At 28.9% G+C, this 24,005-nt stretch overlaps 1 protein-coding gene across 1 annotated transcript; it reads left to right on the top strand.

The window, feature by feature from the left end:
• The first annotated feature begins 357 nt into the window (after positions 1 to 357).
• LOC148229394 (uncharacterized) lies at positions 358 to 19,354 on the top strand. Its single transcript, XM_088197259.1, has 2 exons — positions 358 to 714; positions 18,176 to 19,354. Exons 1-2 carry the CDS (start codon positions 601 to 603, stop codon positions 19,268 to 19,270), a joined length of 1,209 nt encoding a protein of 402 aa, XP_088053385.1. The 5' UTR covers positions 358 to 600; the 3' UTR covers positions 19,271 to 19,354.
• The last annotated feature ends 4,651 nt before the right edge of the window (positions 19,355 to 24,005 follow it).

Here is a 24,005-nt window from a genome sequence, read left to right on the forward strand (position 1 = left end):
TTACATAGTACACGCGTATAGTTTTTTATGTGTAGCTATTCCTATTTTTTCGTTTTTAGTCGCATGAATATGCAATATAGTTTTGTTTGTATTCCGAGCCGTTTTGGTCTCGTGGACATGTTCGATTCTACAGTGGATGAATATTGAAGCAATGCTTCCGTTTTTGCGATTCGTGACGCGTGTTTGGGGTTTTTTAAATGGCCTAAAAAATGTTAGCAATACTATACGTATACAAATACAAATATTACCCATCTTTATAGGTTAAAAATATAATTACAATATCGATTTGAAAAACATGCAAAAAAATATTAGTATAAATTAAGTGATTTCGTTAAAATCTGTATTTAAATAATTTGATTTATATATAAAACTGTGTATTTCAAAATGTATATTATATTTGGATGTTTTGAAACTCATCGTTAACATGTCATGGAGTTTTGCTCCGAAAGTTTTGTCGTATCGCTTGCGCATATAATTAACAATGAGCCGTCACGCCATAGTACCTAACTAGGTGGACGCGAGCGACGCACTCGTACCTTTATTGGGTGTTATTAAATTTTTACAACGTTGTTGTTATTTGTTCCAGTGGCGTACCACGCAATGTGGCAGTTATTGATGGGGCTGAGCTGGATAACTGTCACACTCTCTGATAATTTCTTCACCACGTCCACAGTCACTTGCCCCACGGAGTGCATTTGTTTGTCACAATCGCAGGTGAGCTTTCACGCTAAGTACATATCATAAATATTAATATGGTTTGTTGGTATATGTGGTGGCGAATTTCAGAATTCATATTATATAATTTAACAAAGCTTTTATTTAAACGACAATTTAAAATGCAGCCATTGCAACCGCATCGACCGATGAACGCGCAATCTTTGATAAACTAAAAAAAACATTTATCACTCTGCTCGCAAGATTCACTGTTTTTAAAATTACAAAATAGCTAAAATGTACGTGAATGAATTACTCAATATTTTGCTCAAGAAAATAACAAGGAGATAAATATAGAAAATCTAACTAAAACGTACTCTCAAATATCTGGGTGCGGATTATCCGTTCTTGAAATAATTTATTTTTAATTAATTTCATTATATTGTTTAAGAAACATATTATAGTCACGTGCTGTAAAAATGCAGCTAGAACTAAAAAATATATACTTATGGTGGTTAGAAAAGCAAAACAACCTAGATCATTTAAAGGGACTGAAATAAAAAATCTTTCTGTTAATAATAATAACCAAAAAGGAGCATGGATGGATAAAGATATCTTCAAAGATGGGTTCAAAACATATTAAAAAAACGATGGTTTCATGGTTGCAATACTTTTACCATCAAATATTATAATTCTGATTTTTTGAAGGTTTTCATTTTTTGAGAAATTTTTGTGAATGTTTGAGGTTTGGTAACCCTAAGGGGTGTAACTTTGCAGCCAGTAAGACGCAGGTGAAAACTGGTGAGAATTTTATTATTAGATTATATTACATATATTGCGGCTACTATGATAGGCGAGTATCGTTTTCTCCGAGCGGTGGTGGAAAAGCTGGCGCAGAGATGTTGTCGGTGGAAGATCTTAAAAGGTCTTGTAGGTGGCGTGGCAGCAACGGTATTTCGGAGGTTGATCTCTCTCTGCCACGGTGCTTGTATGATGAAGTTCTTCTTAGAATGTGAGCGCCACAGAATGTTGTCCACGGGCGGACGGGTCGAGTGTCTACCGGAGTCTTATGGAGTCTGCCTGTGACTTGCTGCAAAGCTTGTTCAACAATCATCCAGTCAATCGCTTCTTAGAGAAACAACGAAATAAATATACGCTTTTAAAAAGTAACATTTGCTTGATGGATATCTCTGAAGTTGTATTACAGATACATTATTACCTATTCTTCTTAAAATAATCTTTTAAAAAAAACATGTAATATAATGTAGAATCAAGCAACCTCATTATATTTTTTGTTAAAAAAATTTCGGGCGTGGAAAAATTTCTCTTGTTTTGTGTTGATGTTGGTTTTTTCGATAACAAGGCTTCAAATAGGCACTGTGAATTATTTGTTCTCTTGCCCGTTGATTTCAATATTTTGAGTTCTTTCTCTATTAATCCGTAAGATGTTGGTTATCTTAAGACTGAAATAAATTTCTTTCTCTAGTTGTCGCAACAGTGAAAAATTTATTTAAATTTGTAATTTCTTAAATTATATCATTCATTTTTAATTATCCGTTGAAAATTCTAGCTTAGCTTAGAATTGCAATTATGCAGCTGTTTTAACAAAAAAATTATGTCCCCTTCGGCTGTCAATATTAATCACGAGACAAATGTCAATAAGAGCTGTTGCTACTTTACAAAAACAATATAAAAAAACCGTTTTAGATTATCGAAAAAGAAAAATAGCCTTAAATCGTTTTGCATTCTGCCAAATTTTATACGTAATTTCTTCTTGTCGGAGCAGGTTCTTAGATCACCAAAGCAAAGATAAAGCCGACGGCTGGTTAGCGAAAAATCAAGCAAAATAAAGTGAATGCAAGTGTTAAAAATTTGTAAGCATTTTTTTGTCATTCCCAGACCCAAATTAAAACCTTCTTAGATGAACTCGCTTTTATTTATGCAGCGTTATAAAAAAGGCAGTGGTTGTAAACCTTGCAAAAATATTCCTACAAATTTCATTTCATGAAATAAAAAAATTCTCGAGAAATTTTATGATTTTTCGAGAAATTCTTTCTTAGCAGGGCCGGCTTAAGTATACTCAGGGCCTTAAAAAAAACTGAAATTTGAAAAAACTAAAATATAACGCAATTTACTGTAGTTAAACTCAGTACAAATTAAAAAATATTACAATGAAGTTCAATATATAATATATATATGTATGTACCTAATAAATTTTACAATTAGATATTTTCCTCAAATTTAATTTTAAACCTTTATTTTTTGTACAATATGTTTTGATTAAAATTAACTTATTTATAAAAAAATCGTGAGTTATCAGAATTTTAAACTCTATTGAATATAGCATCATTATGTAAAATTTTTAAACGTATAATTAATCAGGAAAAACGTAGTAAAAAAATTAAATTTATTTCAGTTTAAACTAAATGATATTATCCACCCTATTCAATCAAAACAGAATACTTAATAATGCTGCATTTTCAAGGGCATCTTCTATTAGACGTTTTTACTTTTTTTAACGTCTAGATAACGAAACCGCTAAACAATAAAAATCGACTAGTATATTATATGTATATATAATTGTGACAATTAAAATATAAATAAATAGGAAAAACAGGATTCCAATAAAAAAATACAGTAGAAATTGTACTAGCAATCGTTACTCTCAAACATGCAAATAATATCTATAGTCTACATATATATATCAGGCGCGTACCGTGAGATACTTACCCTTTCGCTCGCTCGCGTGTGAAGGGACGAGAGTGAGTGAGAAATAAGGGCATGCGTTCCACATGCCCGTATCTCTCATTTACTCTCGAGCGAGCGAGCGAGCGAAAGGAAAAGTATCTCACCATACGTGCTGATATGCATATGTTTTATGCATATCAGCACGTAAGCTGATATGCATATGTTTTATATGCACTCAAATAAAAATAAATATCATCTTCTCTTTGTAATAAAATTTATTGTATAATATTAACAGTATTGCTCAGTGAGGACCACAACGTAGAAGCCCTTGCCGGAAAAAGATTTTAATAAGAAAATTTTAATGAAAATAATAATATTAGTATGACAATCATTAAATAGTAAAAAATAAAATAAATATCTAAATATATGAAGTTGTGGCTTAAATTGCAGATTAAGATGAAACAGAATTTTTAATTGAAACAATAGTCGCTAAACAGAAGATTTTAAAATCTATTAAAAACTGTCATGAAATAACAAATCTAAATTTGCATGTTACTTAAATACTGTGTACTGTTTTTTGTTACTTTTGTAAAATGTCGATTTTAAAAATCAAACGATTAGTTGTAAGAAAAATGATAAAGCGCATTTCTTTTAATGTGTTTTATTATGTTTTCATTAAATATTTCAGATATAACATGTAGATATTCGTTACTAATCTTATATTTTTAAGCAAATTTTTATCTAAGCGTTTTAGTAGTATAACAATACCAAGAAAATAAATTATTTTAATATTAATATTAAATACAACCCGGAAAACATTAATATCAAGGTAATTCGCCCATTAATGGTCTCGATTGAATTTCAGGCCGACACAGCCGATTTGAATATCGAATTTATAGGTTTTCCGCTAAGGCTGCCTACGATTTTCAACGTTACATTTTGGGTTGAGGTTGTCGGCTGCGGTGGTAGTCGCGGTTTATGACTCAATGAAAAATTGCCATAAAACGCCATAAATTCTAATTAGTTCGCGCTGATTTAATCAAGCGAGTGCCGTGCTCCAAATTAAATGACCGTTCAGTTGCAATTTGAATAAATTTCATAGAATGCCCGCGTTTTCCGTTAAGCGGACGTTTGTAGTTCCATTCGGCAAAATGTCCGTTTTGATCGCTGGTTTGATTACATTGTACCGAATTTTAGGCACATTTGTTAAAAAGCAGCGTTTGGTTTTATTTTTGTTTATTTAATTCTGTTGTATATATTTCGTTTTAATGTATCAACATTTAATAAAATAATAAATATTTATTTTATGAATCAGCATTAAAATGAACTACCGAAAAACAACGTTAATTTTAAACTCATAAATTTGGTACGAATTTAAAAATATTTGTAATGAAAACACAATTTAAAAAAATAATGTTTAGTTTAGATTAATTGATAACTGTTTTATCAATACAGAAAGTATATTTATAAAATATCTTACGCTTAAGCGAAACCTGAGTTTTTTAAAATGTGAAACTTTAAAACAAAAATATTGAAAACATTTTTTTAAATCTCATAAAAAAGTAATAACAGCAAAAAAATGCATGTAGAGAAGCAAAAAAATAAATTAAACGTTCTCTAATTTAACTTTTTTTTAAAAAAAAGCTATAGGTGGAAGTATACCGCCGGCATCGATGAGCTTAATAAGATAATTGTGTGACATTTTAAGACACTAAAAGTAATAGGTTATCGAAAGCCCACATCCATAAATAATTGAGATTCTTCTGCAAGTCTAAAAAATTATAATCGACTGTACTCTTTTGAAAATTTTCGAGTCATCTGCATATAATAAATAATTTAAGCAATTAATGAGCAATCGAAACAGCAATGGAAACAGCAAGATGTATTGTTCTAAAAGTTTGTTTTCATCCTTGACAAACTGATATCTAAAGGTCAAGTAATTTATTTTGTGAGACCATCAGAAAATCCGAAATTTGTTCATTTTTTTTACAAGTAAATCGTGATTGACTTTATTATATGTATTTTAGAAATCTGTGTATATAACGTCCACTAGCACACCAAAGTCCAAAAAGTTAAAGGTGACAGTAGATCTAGATTGGCGGAAAGCATACACATGTAATATAGTTTCTGAAAATTTGTTTGGTTTCATGGAAACCTCAACATTGAACCATAAAAAAATAGTTCATTAAATAACTGCAAACATTTTGATGTTTTCAATTTTCTATCCTATATATCTAGCTAATTTTTTTTCGTGCTTGTTTAAGAACATAAGGATCACTCACATACTTAAGGGTTATATATACCTCATACATATATTCTTATGATGTCAAATTATGAGATTCTCAGAATTATACGTGCATTTTTTATCGTTTATAAATTTACAATACAAACCACTTTGGCCAGAAACAAAATTGCTAACGTCTTTATGTATCGCTAACCCAGGGGAGTTTACATGTAGCGTTCGTTGCTATTAGCGGCGGGCTTTTAATAATTAAACACATATCCTTGATGAATGTGTTTGCCTTTTGTTGGTTGAATTCGTTTGATACATTTAAAAATAGCGGCGGGTGATTTCTGAAAATATTGGGCTGCAACAGCTTGGTGAGAAAATAGGATATTGCGAAAAATTTAGAACGAAGCTCAGGTGTTCGCAAAGGGAAAATATTGCGTACAAATATCAGAATGAGATTTGTTGCTCAGGCCGGGAAATATTGAGAAAGCAGGCTATATTAGACAAGGATGGCCTTATTTTCTAAGGCAGGGCCGTATTATCAACGTTATAAATATTCGCAAAATATAATATGCGCGCGTAATATTTTTTTCGCGTACTTTGCAACATGTGATATGGGCTGACAAGCAATAATATCCAACATGGAAAACTTTAAATCATTCATATAAAGTAAAAGAACGTATATTTTCATGTACGAGGGTTATAGCGAAAGAGATATTATATTCATAAAAAAATTGTTTAGATTATACAAATTATTATAATATATTTAGGCTTCATGCTAAAATATTAAATACCCCACATATATAAACTTAATTCTATTATATTAATTATTTTGTACATAATAAGTAATTTAATTTATTTAATAAATTACTTCATATGTACAAAATAAACCTAGTTTCTCTTCTAGTTTTTTCTTTCCTTACCTTTTCCGTTAGTAAATCCCTCTTTCCGGTACAGTATTATACTTTACTTAATATATTTATTATCCTTCGTGATATTTTTTTTAATGTAGTGTTAGGAAGTGTACCTAACTAATTATCAACAATAATATCACTTTTAATATTGAATATTAACTACTTTTTGATGATGAATTTAATTAACTATACAATTTATATTATAACTTGTACAGTATTTATACACATCATTCCCCTATAAACGTATCTTTACCGATTAGAGTAGTTGAGAAAATCGTAAACAAGTTTTTGTTATTCAAATACTAAAAAAAAGCATGCACATTTAAAACATCTGGCACGGACTTGCCATTTTTTATGCAAAAATATAGCGACGGTAAAACATACAAAATATTTTTTACAAAAAATTCTGTAAATTTTTGAAGAAATGCAAATTTTTGATTTGGCGTTTTACCAAATCAAAAATTTGTTTTATAAGAAATTTAGACATGAAAAAATATATGTAAAATACAGTATGTATTTATATTTTTGATTATGCAAAATCTTTTTACAGATTTCAATTAAAAAAATTTGGAGTAATATTTATGCATCAAAATTATTTTATAGTTAATAATTAAAATATAAATAAATGCAAAAAATAGTGAAATATTTAATAAAAAATACGAGTACATAATTATTACATTATTAATTTATTATTATTTTTATGAGATATAAGTTTTATTTTAACTACAAAAACTAATGCATGTTAACTGGTCACATTTCAATTTATTATATTTACCCTGAAAAAGTACAACATCGTATATTTAATAGCATTTACATAAAATTTATGTTTTATTAATGCGGTGAAAAAAATCTTCGCCTCAAATATATTAGACATTTTTAAGTTATTGATCCTTACATTCTTAAAGCTTGGTTAACTGACATATGTTAGAAGAAGTCAAAATTAAATATAAGCAACTCATTAAGTTTTTGGAGTGTTCCCAAGTGAATCAGAAATCCCTGTCTCTTTTCTCACTACCTGCTTTGAATGCAGCTGTGAATTTAGCATATTTTAAATACTATATATTTTTAAAATTGCAGCAGTTATTGATCTTTGTATTCTATTTTTTGACTAATAAATGTTTAAATGGCTTGTCAATTGTAATTTATACAGTTAGTCATACAACATATCTTGTGAAAAATTGTTTTTTAATTTTGAATATTTCCTACGGAAACAGTAAACGGAAGGGTACAGCAATCGAACCACTATTGTTTTCACAATTAACTCATAAAAATAAATCATAAAAAAACGAGTCAGAACGCGTTTCAATCTTCTGAGAAAAATGGATTTATCCGTTAAAAAAAGACATCACAGTGAGAAAACTTTTAATAGCTACAGTCGCAAAGTACTGATTATAACTCAGATAGAATAAAAATTAGTCGCCTTAAGAAAATTTAACGTGTGCATTTGGCATTGCCATTAAAACAGCCGTTTCTAACCTGAAAAAAAAATCGCCACAATCTTGTAATTGATCGTCCCATTAAAAAAGCGTACAAGAAAATTCCTTAGAGAGATATCCCCTATGGATATAAATACGAGAACGTGGGTAACTAGCAAACACTTGAACTTTTTCTACTGGGATTCACACTTGAACATTCACTTAGTTCAAGACATCAGTTTTTTAAGAACCCTCTAACTTGGCCTGTAACCAAGAGGTCAACTTCAGAGCAGCAAAGATCGCAAAAGTTGCCGCTTCTCTCTTCGCCATACACTATTTCAGCTCGATTTCGGAAACATCTGGAGCCTCGAGGCGAATCATTGGAAATCATTTTTCAATTTTTGCACAACAAACTAAATAATAATAACAACAAACCGTGTTCTAACAAAATAAATGCTCATTATAATGGTGCTAAGACAATATATTTATATTTTAATAAAAAGTATTCAAATACCACTTAATTTTACTGTTTTTATGTTATATTTATATTTAATATATGAGACGTATTGTTTGAAGCTAATGGACTATAAAGTGACTATAGTGATTTAGAATACATTGGCTTAGAAACATTGTCATTCATTATTAAATAAGCATTTATATACTATATGTACATATATTCTAGAAGCATTTTTTGCTATGTAACTCATTAGAGTTTAATACATAAAATTGTGCAATGCAATACTAAATTAAACTTTGATGAGTTCATATTTAATATTTTTGCTTCTTCATATTATTTCTAGATCATAATATGATAATAAATAAATCTGATTATATTTTTTGTACATAATATGATTAAAAATATATGTACCTACTTTCAATTGAAATCTTTTAACAATATGCTAAAAATAAAATAATCTACCTAGGCTAGTCTCTAAAGTTAAGAAATTACATCTCCAAGTAAAAATTGGCTTTTGATTATATTTTCTTTAACGAGATATAGATATTTAAAATTTTTTATGATATACCTTTTTGGAGTTATATATTTTTTTGTATCAAAATAAAATGGTACATTGATGAAAATACATTGTTTTTACTTTAATGGATAAATATAATTTAAGTCTATTCATCATGCATGAAAAACAGAATTACTTTCATAATATTCTGACTTATAATGAAACATATTATGTAAATTATTATGTATTTTAGTCATACTTAAATATACATATTTTCTTATCTCTATACAAAGGCACACAGTACTACTATAAAGCGACCAAAAGTTGTTGGAAAACCATTTTCCCCAAAATTACCTTCAGCTCTTATAATACGGATAATTTGATCGATTTTATATAATCACAAAATTTGATTTTCATTAAAAGTTTAATTTTGGGAACAATAACAGATCTGCTTAAATCACTTTTCTGGAAGAAAATGTATTAATGTATTTTATATAAGGATGTCGTTAAATACAAAGCAATTAAATTAAATTAATAATTTCAATTTATTGGACTTGTATTTATTTTATAAATTAAAATGAAATAAGCCTGTTGATAATATATATGTCAATATAATAATATTTTGCCATAAAGTGCTATATTTTAGATTAATTTAAATTATTATAGATAAGTGTGCTTCCAGTCCCTTCTATATATGTAAATTATACATATATTGTGTGTACGCTCTAAACAAGTTAACTGCTAAAGTTTCCCATAATTGAGCGTACGTATTATCAGGTTACCTGTAACTTAGTTTTCGTATAATTGAGCTTCCGGTTATTAACAACCATATAACTATACAACCATTGGCAACGGGCATATGAATCATTAAATCCATTTAACCATGCACGTCAAAAACGCTCGCAATACTAACAACACTGGTGTTCTGATACAACAACGAACTGGGAGGCACAGGAAAGGTTGGAAGCTGGCAAACTCGTAATTAAACGAAAATTTCCTTCAAGTGTCAAAGCCGTCCTTAAATTATCTTACTGCTAATTAAGGTGTTCAACTGCAAAAAACACGAACGAACGACGTGTCAAACAAACCCAACTCGTTAAAACATTCTTACCGGGCCTTTAATTTTGCGCGAATTTAATTTAATTTCGCATAGAATTTTGTTTATGAAATATGTGCGCAAAAACAAGTTGTATTTTCACTCGCTTTCCTTTGTTTTTGTTTTTATCCGAAAGGCATAATGAAAGTAAAAATACAAGGCTAAAGAAATTGAAAACGATTTTCAAAGCCAGGCTTTAAGGTGTGTATCCTTAATATTGTCACCTCTTTCTTATTTATGAATATTGCTAAAATGCTTTACTGACTGTGATTTCTGTACCACATATACGCTCATTAAATTCACTAATGTTCATAAAAACAAAGGTTTTCGATATTGTTTGCGAATTGAACCCACAAAATTTGTTAAAATGAGTCTTAAAAAAACGGTCTAGATAACCACTTCGGCGATTGCTAACAGAAGGGTAGAATAACAATAGTATTATGCGCAAAGTGGAACGTATTGTTTAGCGTCCACTCAATTCAAGCAAAGAGTAGTTTTTCAGTGGTATTTATCAGTGATTAACATCTCGAAACGACTGTGCTATTTGGCGGTTAGTCCAATATTTATATTTATTATGCAACTGTTTGGTGGTAGGGTCTCTCTTATTTTGATTTTTTGTTTTTTAGAATGACTTTTAAATTATAACACATTGTGCAGATCCTTATTCATGTAATATAAAAGTTGATTAGTTAATTATGCATTAAGTTAGTTGCTAATGAAAAAAAAAATTTTTAACTTAATTTTTAAAAACACATTGTTTAATTTACTTATTAATCATCTAAATTTAATAATAAGTGTTTCTATTATTATTATTAGCAAAATTAATTAACTATGGACTAATTATGTATTAAAAACATTGATTCATATATTATGTCTGAAGTTAGTTGCTAATAAAATTAAAATTATTTTTTTGTGGTACTTTGCTCAATTTATTTACGAATATTTTTATTTAATAGTGAATTATAATATTATTAAAGTTTTGTTACATGTATATTTGCTATGTATCATGCCAATAAAATTGTTGATTAAAAAATAGTTTATATGTAATATAAATAAGGCAATAAAAGCTTTGAGGCAATAAGGGTTTAATAATATTTTATGAAATTACAGCAAACAATTTATTTTGTAGCGGTTTATAAATCGATTTTTTTATTTGACTAGAATCATTTGGATACATTATTTACTTTAAATTAATTTATTATGTTCTATTTATGCAATTAAAAAAATATACGATAAATTACGTAGCAAGTTAATTGCTAATGAAATAATATATTTTTTTGGGAATTTTAAAATTTTCTCAATTTATTCATCAATCATTTAAATTTAATACTGTGTATTAGATTTTATCTATAGCATGCTGAACTATATATTATGTTATTTAATAAATCGATCAAAAAATAATTACACATGCTAGAAAAAAACTTATACAGTAAATTTAAAATCAATGCATAATTTGTGTGATAAGAGTTTTACAATTATTTTAGCACTATAAATATTTATATTTTACCATTACTGCTATCAAAATACATAGTATTAATTTAACTTTGCTTTAAATAATTCACCATGAGCTATTATATTCATAAAATAAAAATAAACTCCTAAACTTTCAGTTTAAATTTGATCTCAATCAAATAATTTGATTTTGATTAAAATCACCTTTAAGAATTTCTCAAGGGTCTAACCTGTGCTCTCTGCTCTTAATGTTATTTATTAATACGGCAGTTATAAATTAAGGTTTTATTTTGTGTCCTTTCAATAAATATAGGCGCAAATTTACTAATGATATATTATTAGTAAATAAAAAATGTATTAATGTATGAAGAATAATAACAGTATTTATTACAAATAATTTATATTATATTTTAAAGGAAAACCTGAGGTTGTATGTTTTTACACATTTCTTATATTCTGGGTCTGATAGTTGATCAAAAAACATGCAGTAGTCGTTTATTTGTTTATTGTATTAAGAGCTAGAAAGCCTAGTTAAGATATGTGTGTTATTGGTCACTGGATGGTCAGGCTAAGGTTATTCATAAAATTGTCTTTGCTTTTAACAATGCTGATTGGAAGGGTTTCAAGAGTATTGTCGAGCTTAAAACTAAAAACAAAGTAAATTGATCAATATGAAAAATAGAAGTATTCGTGGTAAATAAGGATTTAATCCAAAAAATTAGCTCACTGAAAATTTTAAATGTTATTAAAAAATTGAAAAATATAAAAGACCGGTATAGATAGATTAAATAACATTTAAATCGCGAATAAATTACAAAAATCTTTTGAAATATTAAATAAATATTCTGCGAGGTGGAAAATTAAAATCAACCGAATTAAAACAGGAGTAATTATTTTCTCGAAACGTAGTCAAACAAAAAAAAAGACAATAACGTAAAATATCTGGACTCCAAACTTAAATTTAATAAGCATATTTTGAAACATCGCGCTAAAGATCTTGCTGCCATTGCGGCCCTTAGAAGTATATTTAATAGAAAGAGCGCGTAAACTATTAAAAATAAAATTTTAATCTATAATCAATTAAAAAGACCCATTTTAACATATACCTGTCTAGTGTGGAGTAACACCAGTTATACTATTTCTTATAAATTGCAATTCATTCAAAACAAAGCTATGAAAATAATACATAACACATCTGATTTCATAGAATATAATTTTGGTTTTATTATGAATAAACCGTAAAAAATAAAAATTAGGTCCAGATTTTCATGCGGACCACAAAGTTTTTTCGCGGACCACCAATTGGCGACAGGTGTAATATACCATTACTAACTAATTACAACGCAACGATTATGGATGATCTTGAAACAGGTAATGTGAATAAGAGAGCAGACAAATAGGCAATATAAATATCATATCAATCATTTAAAACGTCAAAAGGTCGTAAGTTGTAAACAACAACGGCGCCAATGACAGCATCTGTATTGTACGGTGCTCATCGTCAAAAGCCCAATTGTGGCACGTCATGGCTGTCAGGGGCAAGACGTTGAAGCGGGCACCGACCATTGTTACATACAGTGTTACGTGGGATGGGAATCCCCGCGGGACCCTCGTGTATATACACATAAATCTGATTACGTTCAAATTTGATATACGAGGAGGCTCCTCTTGTCTCCGCGCAAAACTTTATCCGCTGTTTGTCAACAATGACTGATTACCCTTCCCGCATACGTGCACTGCCGATACGGATCTGTAATCGTTATAAGCCCACAACCCTCAATTAACCTTGTTTTCTCAAAAAAAAAAAAAAATAATAAAAAAAAATAAACGTCAGTGTAATTCCATTAGACCGGGGGATGAAATTCCGCGCGGCTTAATGTATAATTTAAGTCCACCACTTTCTGGCGCCGCATTTATGCAAACGACCGAAGAATATTATTTTTTCAAGGGGGCAAAACACCGAATTATGACCAGAAAAATGCAAAATAGACTTTCGCGGATATAAAGCAAACACCCCCTCGCTTCGTTTCGTACGTAAAGCGCGCCGTTGACGTTCGTGCTAATGACGTACAACGGCGGCATAAAGACCTTTATTTGCTCCTGAATTCATTATCCTTTTTTTAAATTACATAATCTCGTTGTGCTGAAACTTTCATTTCACTCGAGTTTTATACACGTAAGAGCGAACAAGGTGTTGCGATAAAGTTGCTGGACAGAATGAACGTAATGAGAAAATATAATACAGAGCGATCCGTTCAACTTCACATTAGAAAATCAATACCGAAGAAGAGTGGCATTGGGTTGTAACTAGTGGGTCTTTGCTGAGAAATTTTCTAATTTTTATAATCCGACTCAGGATTAATCCAGGTTTTAAAAACTGGGACGAGAAAATATCAGTGATATTTTACTATAGATAATTTTATATTGATGATAATATTCCGTTATAAATCACAAGTTTTTTTCTCATAAAAATAAGTTCAAGCTTTAAATTTATTGCCTGTCTACACCATCAGTAGAAATTATAGAAACTGCAAACATTTTTAATATTTTAAAAATATTTACCAACTCCGATGTAAAAATAATCAACTTAGATATACCAAAGTTTTATGTTTTATGAAATGAAATGGAACTCATATATCTATATTACTGCAGGTGTCACATTTTTACAAAAATCATAAAAATCATGAAATTAAATTATGAATGTGCGAGTACGATTCAAAGACAATCCGACATATATTTAAATATGACATCAAAGTCTGGTTTCTTAGCTTATATAATTTCTCTTTAATTGTTCGTTGAAATTTTAAGCTTAGCTCAAAATTGTTTTAACACAAAAATTAAGACCCCTTCGGCTGTTAATAATATTTGCGAGACAATTGTAAATAACAGCTGTTGCTGCTATAAAATAAATAAATAAAAAATACCTTTTTGGATTATCGAAAAAAAAAATAGTTCTAAATCGGTTTAAATTTTACCCATGCGTATTTTTTAAATTTTATTTTTCCTTCGTTATTCTTAAGCCCAATTTTTGTAGCTCAAAATTTAATGCCCCTGAAGGTGTTTTGTGTATATGTCAATGTCATCAGCATAGGCGAAGATTTGAACTGATTTATTATATTATATATAAATATAGAAATATTAAATAAAGAACAGCTAGTATCGTTCTGTCTGAATCATTTAAGTTTTTTCTACAAATTTGTGGGTAGTATTATATAAAAAAATATGGAAAAAGTCTTTATTTGCTTTCAATAAAAACCGCTACGATTCACAAAATTAAACTAAAGTGACACCTGATTTGTCACATATTTAAACCGATTTAATTTAAATGCATATTAATAACATTTAGAAAAGTTAAATAAAAATGGTTTAAATGTGATCCATTTCGGCGGAAAAATCGTTTTTTAGTCGTGCCCTAGTAGTCAATTCGGTTAACGGAGTAAAGTAAATACGGAAAGAAGTACGTAAAAAAATCCCAGTTTGATAAATGCATATGTGAAAAAAGTCCAAGTAAAAAATGCGTATATAAATAAAAGCGCAAATGATACAATAGTAACGTAAAATATAATATATTATTGAACTTAAATTTTAAATATGGTTTAGATTATGTATATGATTATGATTTAAAGTAATTCAATTTTAATTAGGTTCGTATGTCGATTTGCTGTAGCATATTCTTAGAATTGCGGAAAAACAATTTGTTGAATGTAATTTACTGATACACTATTTTGATAGTTGTTTCCAGAATTATTAATTATTTAGAGCATGATTAATATCATTGTTATCAATATAATAATATGTGTTTTAATTGTAGTATTTTAATTAAATATTTTTTTTAGAAATGAGCAACAATTTTATTTATTTATGAATTTAGATAAAAAATAAAGTCTAAAGCAAATTATATTGTTTTTGGCGTTATTTTAAAAAAAATAGTAGTTTCGTGTTTTATAGGTTTTTTGGGTATTAACAGATCTATTCTAAAATATTGGCATAAAAAAATATGTATAACATTTTATTCTATATAAGCAAATTAAATCTAGAAAACATTAGTTATACATATATAAATAGGACGACTGAAAACAATTATTTAATTAAAATTTTAGAGAACCACCTCTATTTTTTCAATTAAAAAATAATATTGTATTTTGAAAGTATATTCTTAAATCTAAATCTAAATTAAAAAAATGGTTGAAACCTTAATTAGTTTTTAGAATAAACATTTTTTTTCTGCAATATGTGTTAGGCGTACAAATTTAGATGTTATTTCGATTTTTTATAACACATTTTTTGGCCGCTACATTCTGCTATTAATGAATTTTGGAAAATCCTTCAGTTTGATGATAATAGTACACCTTGATTTAGATCATATTCACATAAAAAACAAGCAGTCTAGGGATAATTTGCTGGCCCCTACTAATTTAAAAATGTCGTAATATAACAGGAAATTCAGGTAGATATTCAGAAATATTTTATCACAAACGTTTTTCAGTACGTAAAATTAAATTTATTTAGTTAAAAAAATATGTTTATCTGATAATAATTATGAGAAATTGAAACAAATTAAAATTTTGAGAAAATTGATTAATTAATTAGTTTTTGAGGATAAAAAAAACAAGTTTGAGGAATAGTTTTTTTAAATAAAAATGTGACCCATATTATTTTTGAAGTTTATTAGAACATCACAATTTTTTTTATTACGATCATCTATAAATCTGCATTTGAGAGAAATTAAGAGGATTTGAAGCGATACGTGTTTTTACTTATAATATGGATTTTTTTTAATGATTTTTTTTACGCAATGGACCAGTATGTCTTGTATGATCTTTTATATTTTTAAATATTGTATAATAATATATATATTTTCTAATATACAGTATAATACCTCCTGAATATCTGGAATTAGAATCGCATCTAATCATATTAAAATCATCAATATATAATTCATGTTCTTCAATATCGGTTATGATATATGTTTCTGATAATATTAAAAATACTTGATTTTCCTTTTCAACATGTAATTCTATCTCTACTTTATGTATTTAATAACCCTGTGCATTAATCATTATCGCAGTTACATCATAACAACGGTATATAAATATTAGAGTCTCCAATTCGAGTAATCGAGTACTCGATACTCGAGTATTTTTGACTATTTTTCAAGTACTTGATAATCGAGTATTTTGAAAATTACTCGATTAATACTCGAAATTAAAAAATTTTGAAATATTTCAAAAACAAAAATAACTTTAACTCGGTCCGGTAAAGGTTAACGTCTTGCTTTTATTTGGCGTTTATGCCCGAAGTCCCGAGTTAGAGCGGTTACTATCAGGTATAATTTTTTCATAGTTCCACAGTTGCATAGTTCCGGTCGTCGGCTATGTTAGTGGGTACGACGGAGAAATTTCTTTTGTGTTTTCTGTTCGACAGTCCCGACTTATCTAATTTATGGCAATGAACAATATGAAATATCAACAAAAAATTTTTTTTAGGTTTTATGACTATGCAGTTGTAGCGTAAAGTGTTGTAAATTGTTTATACTGATCCCTCAGCTTAAAATATAAATCAAAACAATTGTGTGTTTTAAAGGCATTTAAAGTAAAGTCAGTTCTTTGCGAACCGTTTAGCTCTAGAGTGAAAGGGATTCACCCAAATACATCTTCGAAGGATATAGATTTAAATTCTTCGCATTAATCAGAAGGAGTAGAATATTGTATGTTGTTAAGAAAAAAAATCTAGTCAAGAAGAATTACAAAATGCTATTTTGTCAATAGTCGAAGGAAATAAGAGAAAAGCAGAGAAGGGAATGAAAGAAGAGAACATAAAAAGAGAGTTCAAAAAATTTTATATCTATAAAAAGCGAACAGATATAAATTAAATGCCTTATCCAACGCGTTAATGACAATAAGACCAACATCAACAGCAACGGAAAGGGTTTTTTCCATAACGGGAATAATAAAACCAAAGGTTAGCAGTAATATTAAATTCGAGACACTTTTTGCATTATTGTTTTTAAAAAGTATGTTCATGAAGTTAAAATAATTGTAAAAATTACCATACTAATTATTTTATTTATTTATATATATATGCACGAATTTGAATAATAGCTATTTTGGTACATTTGGTAAATACTCGAAAGTACTCGAGTACTCGAGTATTTTAAAATTTTAATATTCGATACTCGAGTAGTTGATGGTTCGAGTAATTGGAGACTCTAATAAATATACATATATTCATATCACATTCCATATTTAATTTTCCTACATTCATTATGTTTTTAAACGTTGTAATATCTGCCTCTAAAATAGCGACATGCTTATTAAATTTGTTGTATATATAATTTTATATACATTAAAAATTTATCGATCGAAAAATTCGTTTTTTCATTAAAAACAGTTTTCAAGTGAATTTGAACATGTTTATCAGACAACTAAAGCAAATTATCTAATATACGAAAAACTGATAATCTAAAATAAATATGAGGCATGGTGTTTTATTTATAATTGTAATTAAAAAATGTTTTATCAAAGCTTTTAAAATTTTATAATTTCATTTACTAAAAACACATGTTTTCTAAATCTACAAATAAATATAAATAACGCCTTTTTCGGGTGTTTAAAAATAAAAATTAAAGTTAATTAAATAAAATGATTGCAGAAATAAGTTTTATTACTATTGTATTAGTTATTTGGACCTTAAAAAAACTCTTTCATAGCATAAGCGTAATTTAAATATTTTTTAAAATGTTCGATTGAAAATAGTATTTTTTTTGTTAACAGGTGCTGTGCAACACTGGCGGTCTGGTGGAGATTCCGCTACGTTCCTTGCCAATCACTGTCGAGCACTTGTCTTTGACAAGGAACCATTTTCACACAATAAGGAGCGACGCATTCAACGGCCTTAAGTTGCTCCGCAAGATATCCTTAGACGGCAATAACATATCTACGATAAAACCTTTTGCATTTCGAGGGCTACCCAGACTCAAAGAGCTCTCGATACAACACACGCCATTGACCACGGTGAACCAGTTTGCGTTCGCCGGTCTCCAAAACCTATCGTCGATATATTTGGGTCATAACAAGATCGTCCAGGTCGAGGGATATGCCTTCGCCGGGACGAACTACCTCAAGTCCATCATGCTCAACAACAATCCGCTTCAAAAAATCATGACGAATGCCTTTTCAGGCCTCACAAACGTCGAGCACCTAGGATTTCCATCTGGGATACGATCCATAGAACCGGATGCGTTTTCTGGTTTAGACATGGTGGGGATGATTAAGTTGGCTTTTATGGATCTGCCTTCTTTGAGACCTTACACTTTTAGAGGCATGAGCCATGTACATACGCTGGCATTGCAAGAATCTGATTTGGGTATCATTCGAATAGCTGCGTTCGACGGATTGGCGTACGTGGATAATTTGAATATATATAATAACAAGATAGACGCTATACAAGAGCTTAATATCGGTTATAATAATAGTGTTAGAGTGTTGAGGCTGCATGGTAACCATCTGTTAGAAGTTCCCGGACCAGGGGTGGTTACTATAGAGGGGGTGGATGTGCTGAGCGTCCGGGGAAACCATTTCCCGTGCGACTGCAGGGTACACACTTTGATCGAAGGCCCCTTGGGGAATTCGTCGTCTGGTGACTTTCTCACGACCAACTTCTGCATATCGCCGATGGAGGTCAACGGGCAACCTTTGGCCGATGTCAACGTGGATGAAATAGGCAGATGTCACGAGCACGTGACTAAAGGAAACTTGGACTCGTCCAAGAGCAGTGTAGGGTTGAGCGGAGCAGTAGTAAAGACTTATGTGCAAGTGGTATGTCTGATTTACTGCGCGATATTTTCAATGATGATTGGGGATTTGTGACGGTTGTAGAACTTCTGATAAAATATGTATTGTACATGTCGAATACTTCCATCCCGGTGTTATAATCGCTTTTTCTCGAAGAGTCAATATTAAACTGTGCCAATTTTGAACTTAATAAGTGTTATTAATATATGACGAAATATATGTTATAAATAAATTATATTATGATACATTCCGTGTGCCGAAAGACTGTCTATATAAATTAAAACTTGTATTAAACTATAAATGCTTGGGCGTGCTTGATGTCATTATATGATATATAAAGATGTACACAGAGTGATTAATCATATTCATTATTGTTGATTTTTTATAATAATATTTAAATATTATATTACTAATTTTGTAAACGAAATATGAGGTTGTGAACTGGAATATAATATATATATATATATAACAGAAAATATAAAACAAATTTATTAGATAATTATTAAATTTTAAAAAAGATGAATGAAAATTTGGATAGACGTTGGATAAATTAAAATGCTAAGGATACAAGGAGATACAAATTAAGTTATTAAAATGAAAGGATTATTAATTAAATTATTTTGTTAAAAAAATGTATAAAACATTTTCAATTTAATGATTTAAATCAATTTTATTTGTATTTGTATTGTTAATACACCATGACAGAGTCCAAAGATTCATATATAATTTTATTTAATTATTTCGTACTATGTACTATTTTTTTAATTAAAAAATATTATAGAATAATTTTCTGAGAGCATTAAACTTTAAGTATTTTATTATTGTTTGCATGAAAATATAAGCATAAATTTCAGAATCATTACTTAAACATTTTAGTGATCTAAATATGATTTTCAAAACAATAAAATATTTTTTTAATTAAATCTCACAAGAAAAAATAACTAATACCAGTGTCATATACTTCTTATCAATTAGTCAATTATTAGATATATTAAATATTTTCGAACCACTCTGTGTATATCGATCTAATTAATCGCACAATCGTCGTTATGTAAATCTAAAGCAGCATAACAAACAGACAACAACATTTCAATTCGAATCACGATATACGTCCGTAAAAATGATTTATTATTAAATTTCCATCAAGTTAAAAGGTCGGGGCTTTAAATCGATACCCGCCGAAAGTCCATAACGTACACACGACATGATCGGATCAATATTTCATTAAAGTCAATTAAACTTTCATACGCAATGTTCACACGGAAAAAAAAGTCGTGTGGTAGTATTAAAAAAAATTGAACAAGCCATAACAACAACAGAAAGAGCAAGGGATGGGGGCGGAAAGTGTAAAAGTCGTTTTGAATATTAAATTACTTGTTACGCATATCCGACGTTGAGTTTAATATTCAAATCGTGTACAAAAGTCATATATCCTGTTCGTATTCAAAACGTTTTATTTTATGCATATACGTACACCTAAAACTGGGGGGTGTAGGTACAAGAGTGGCTGCTGAGCAATTTTCGTACGGACGTTTCGTGTATACGACGTATATAATACGTGAAAATCGCTTCGTGTTTTGTTCTATCTCTCTCTCTCTCCCTCTCACTCGAACATATTGTTTATCGTGTCGATTTACGAGCCTGTGGCTCGTTTGTATATTCGGATGTGGTTTTGGGAAAAATTCCGGAACGTTAAACGCGGCTGTTCTAGCCGTCGACATATCAATTAACTAATTATTTACTATTAGTAATTTGTTTTATCAAAACTAAAAAATAACATATACATTATACAGGATGTTTCCACTTTGTAAAATTATAATAATGTTCAAAAATATCAAGCATAAAAATAGATTAAATACATTATACATAACGCAAAGCGATCACCTATTTAATTTAATTTTTATTTAATTTTTTCGATTTTCATTGTTTTTTATATATTTTATTTTGCATCTCTTCAATATTTTTAAAGTCTTATCTTTGCTAACAATAATTTTCTATCAGACACGGCCCTCTAGTATTTTATTTTAAATATGCAAAGATCATCATTGAGACAGCGGCTCCATATTTTTTTGAGCTTGATTTTGTGAATATTTTAAGGGCCTTAAATGATTGCATTCTTTTTACATACCCTGTCCATTTTAATATTTATGATTAATAAAAACTGCTAATCTTATCATAGTCAGATTCTTTATAGATGGATACATAAAATTTTCGCTTGAATGTATTATTTTTAGGTCACATCCATATGTAATAACTGGTCGTATATTGATTTTATGTATCTACTATGAAACAGTTTACGAGCATAATTTGTTCTGGAAACGTGCTCGTATATCAAAGCGAATCTCCTTGATAAATGTGACATTATATTGTCATTGAATAGATTCATGAGCTGTAATGCTACAGTGTTTTCCACAAAAATTGCACTTTTTCCCACATTTCACAGATATTCCTAATCTCATTTTAAATGGGGGTTTCTCAACTTCTTTCTCAGAAAATATTTTCTCTTTACCTTAGTGCTTGTTATTTAGTGGCTAGCTCTATGTTCCTCTACCAACTCTTGAATGATATCTTCATTCACATTCATCCCATATTTTCCCCCAAAAATAAAATTTTCTTTCTTAAAGCAAAATTAAGGTTCTATTAATAACCCCACCACATGCTTTATCGACGATCATGAGACAACTAACGATGTGAAAATATTTTTTTCAAAATCCTCTGAAGGTAAAATTTGTTCCTTCCGTCACTTTGAAGCATCACTGAAATGTTGATTGTGTTTAAAGATTAAAATAACTGGTTGATCCATAAAAGTAATGGAGTGGTGTTAAGATGAGGAAACTTGCTATTCATTTCCTCTAAATTCCTCGTCCTCAAGGTCTGAATATTAAGCAAGAACATTATTCATAACCATCAAGACTTTGAGTATCAAATTATTTTCTTAAATATATATCTTCACAGCAAAAAGAATCATTGACTATCATGAAAAATAATCAGCTTAGCGGGGAGAAGGTGCTCGTATTGCAAGAAGTTGCTCGTTTATCAGGTCAAACTTAACAAAAATATATGCTTGTATTGCAAAAAATTCTGCCGTTAAAGTATTTTTGAGCAACTGCTCATTATTCGGAATCTGTGTAAGTGCATGGATAGCAGTGTTTCCAGATAATACGATTTTAATTTTTCTTCCATATAATTTTGCTAATTAATGTTAGTTCCTTGGTACTGAAAGCCTTCTACTGCTTCATACGTATCGCATAACTGCTGATTCCACTGTACGTAAGTTAATCGCGTTTTTTTGTTTTAGATGTATCATTTAATCATATTTTCAAACACTATTTATGGCATGATTATGTCATCAGCATATGCTCATATTTGAAGTGCTTCTACTTTTTTAATAACGTTTTCTAGTGCAAGGTTAAATATTAATATTGCAATTGCATCATACTAATTTATATCTGATTATATTTTAAAAACAGTTGTCCGTACATAAACTATAATAATTTATACTATTTTTATTATTTTTATGGGTACTCCAGTTCAATGTCAATAAATAAATTATATAGCTTGATATCACATTCATGTGACTTAGTTTTATGACACGTATTTATACATGATCTATTTGTTTGAAAGGCAAAAATACTTGTAAGCTGTATTAAGTAGAGTAATTCACACTTTTTTAATTTTTATGATTCCAGTTTTCCATTCTTCATATATTGCATAACATTTTATGTATCTGCTTTCTTAGTTATTGTCCTTTTATTTTAATTATTTCAGTTAATAACGTGTTTTGATTATTATTTCTTGTACATTTTTTATTATTGATCGTTGTAATTTTTGCTTTAGAAACACCTGTATAATGTTTATGAGTAAATATAATTCAAGCTGTAAAATATATGTATAATTTTATATTAAATGATATGAAAATGCAAAGGTTAAAATTATGATATAAGCTGTAGCGAGTAGTCAACAGAAATTGAACGCAACATCACTTGCCTGAATTATCAAGAAAATGTTAAAAAAAGTATTACTTAAAATATAATGAACGAGAAAAAAAATATATTGTGAAAAAGATTTTATTTTGAGATGTACTTATAATATTAGTACATTGAGAACATCATTATACTTATTTTTAAACGATTATTTTGGTATGAAACCCAAAACTAAGCTTTAAAAATCATTTATAAAATTATAATTGATTTTAAGATGCAATAAAAATTTCTTTTAATAGTTTTAAATAAAAAAAATAAAAAAAAGATATCTTATTGGAAAAATAACATACATAAAAATCAATATGCATATTTAAATATTTATCTGTGTTGTAAAAATCTAAAAATTAAAAGTAATTCAAACCTAAACTTTTACTGCAAAAACTTTCTTCTTTTATTGTTTCAATTTTTACAATACAAATTTGTAAATTATAGTTATAAAAATCAGCAGTTTTTTTTGGATTGACTTATTATAAATAAAAAACACATTTAACACACTAAAAGCATTTGTAAAGTGGTAGGTGATTTACATTAGATATTTATAAATGTCAAAGATGGTTTAAAGAGATTACAATATCAAAAATAGACCTACACCTATACGTAGGAAAGCAGTAAAGATAGACGATGACGTCTCAGCTGCAGAAATAGAAGCAAATCCTACTCAAACTATACATTAGATGGCCAATATATTAAGCCAGTCCAATTCAACAGTGCATAGACACATTAAAAAGATTGGAAGGTTTGGCGATAAATTGTATATATTCCACGCGAATTTAGCAAAGAAAACATGTCAAAAGCTTCAGGATCTTAAAGCTGGTCGCTTGTTTAGA

This window comes from Plectrocnemia conspersa, unplaced genomic scaffold (assembly GCF_051122295.1).
Source record: "Plectrocnemia conspersa isolate PC_06_02 unplaced genomic scaffold, ASM5112229v1 ptg000011l, whole genome shotgun sequence".
In the NCBI taxonomy this organism is placed as follows: Eukaryota; Metazoa; Arthropoda; class Insecta; order Trichoptera; family Polycentropodidae; genus Plectrocnemia; species Plectrocnemia conspersa.

Bases quoted from the DNA above. Each gene is read 5' to 3' on its own strand.
- LOC148229394 (XM_088197259.1), top strand. From the start codon at position 601: ATGTGGCAGTTATTGATGGGGCTGAGCTGGATAACTGTCACACTCTCT. The intron at 715-18,175 runs GTGAGCTTTCAC...TTTTGTTAACAG, and splicing joins TTTGTTTGTCACAATCGCAG to GTGCTGTGCAACACTGGCGG.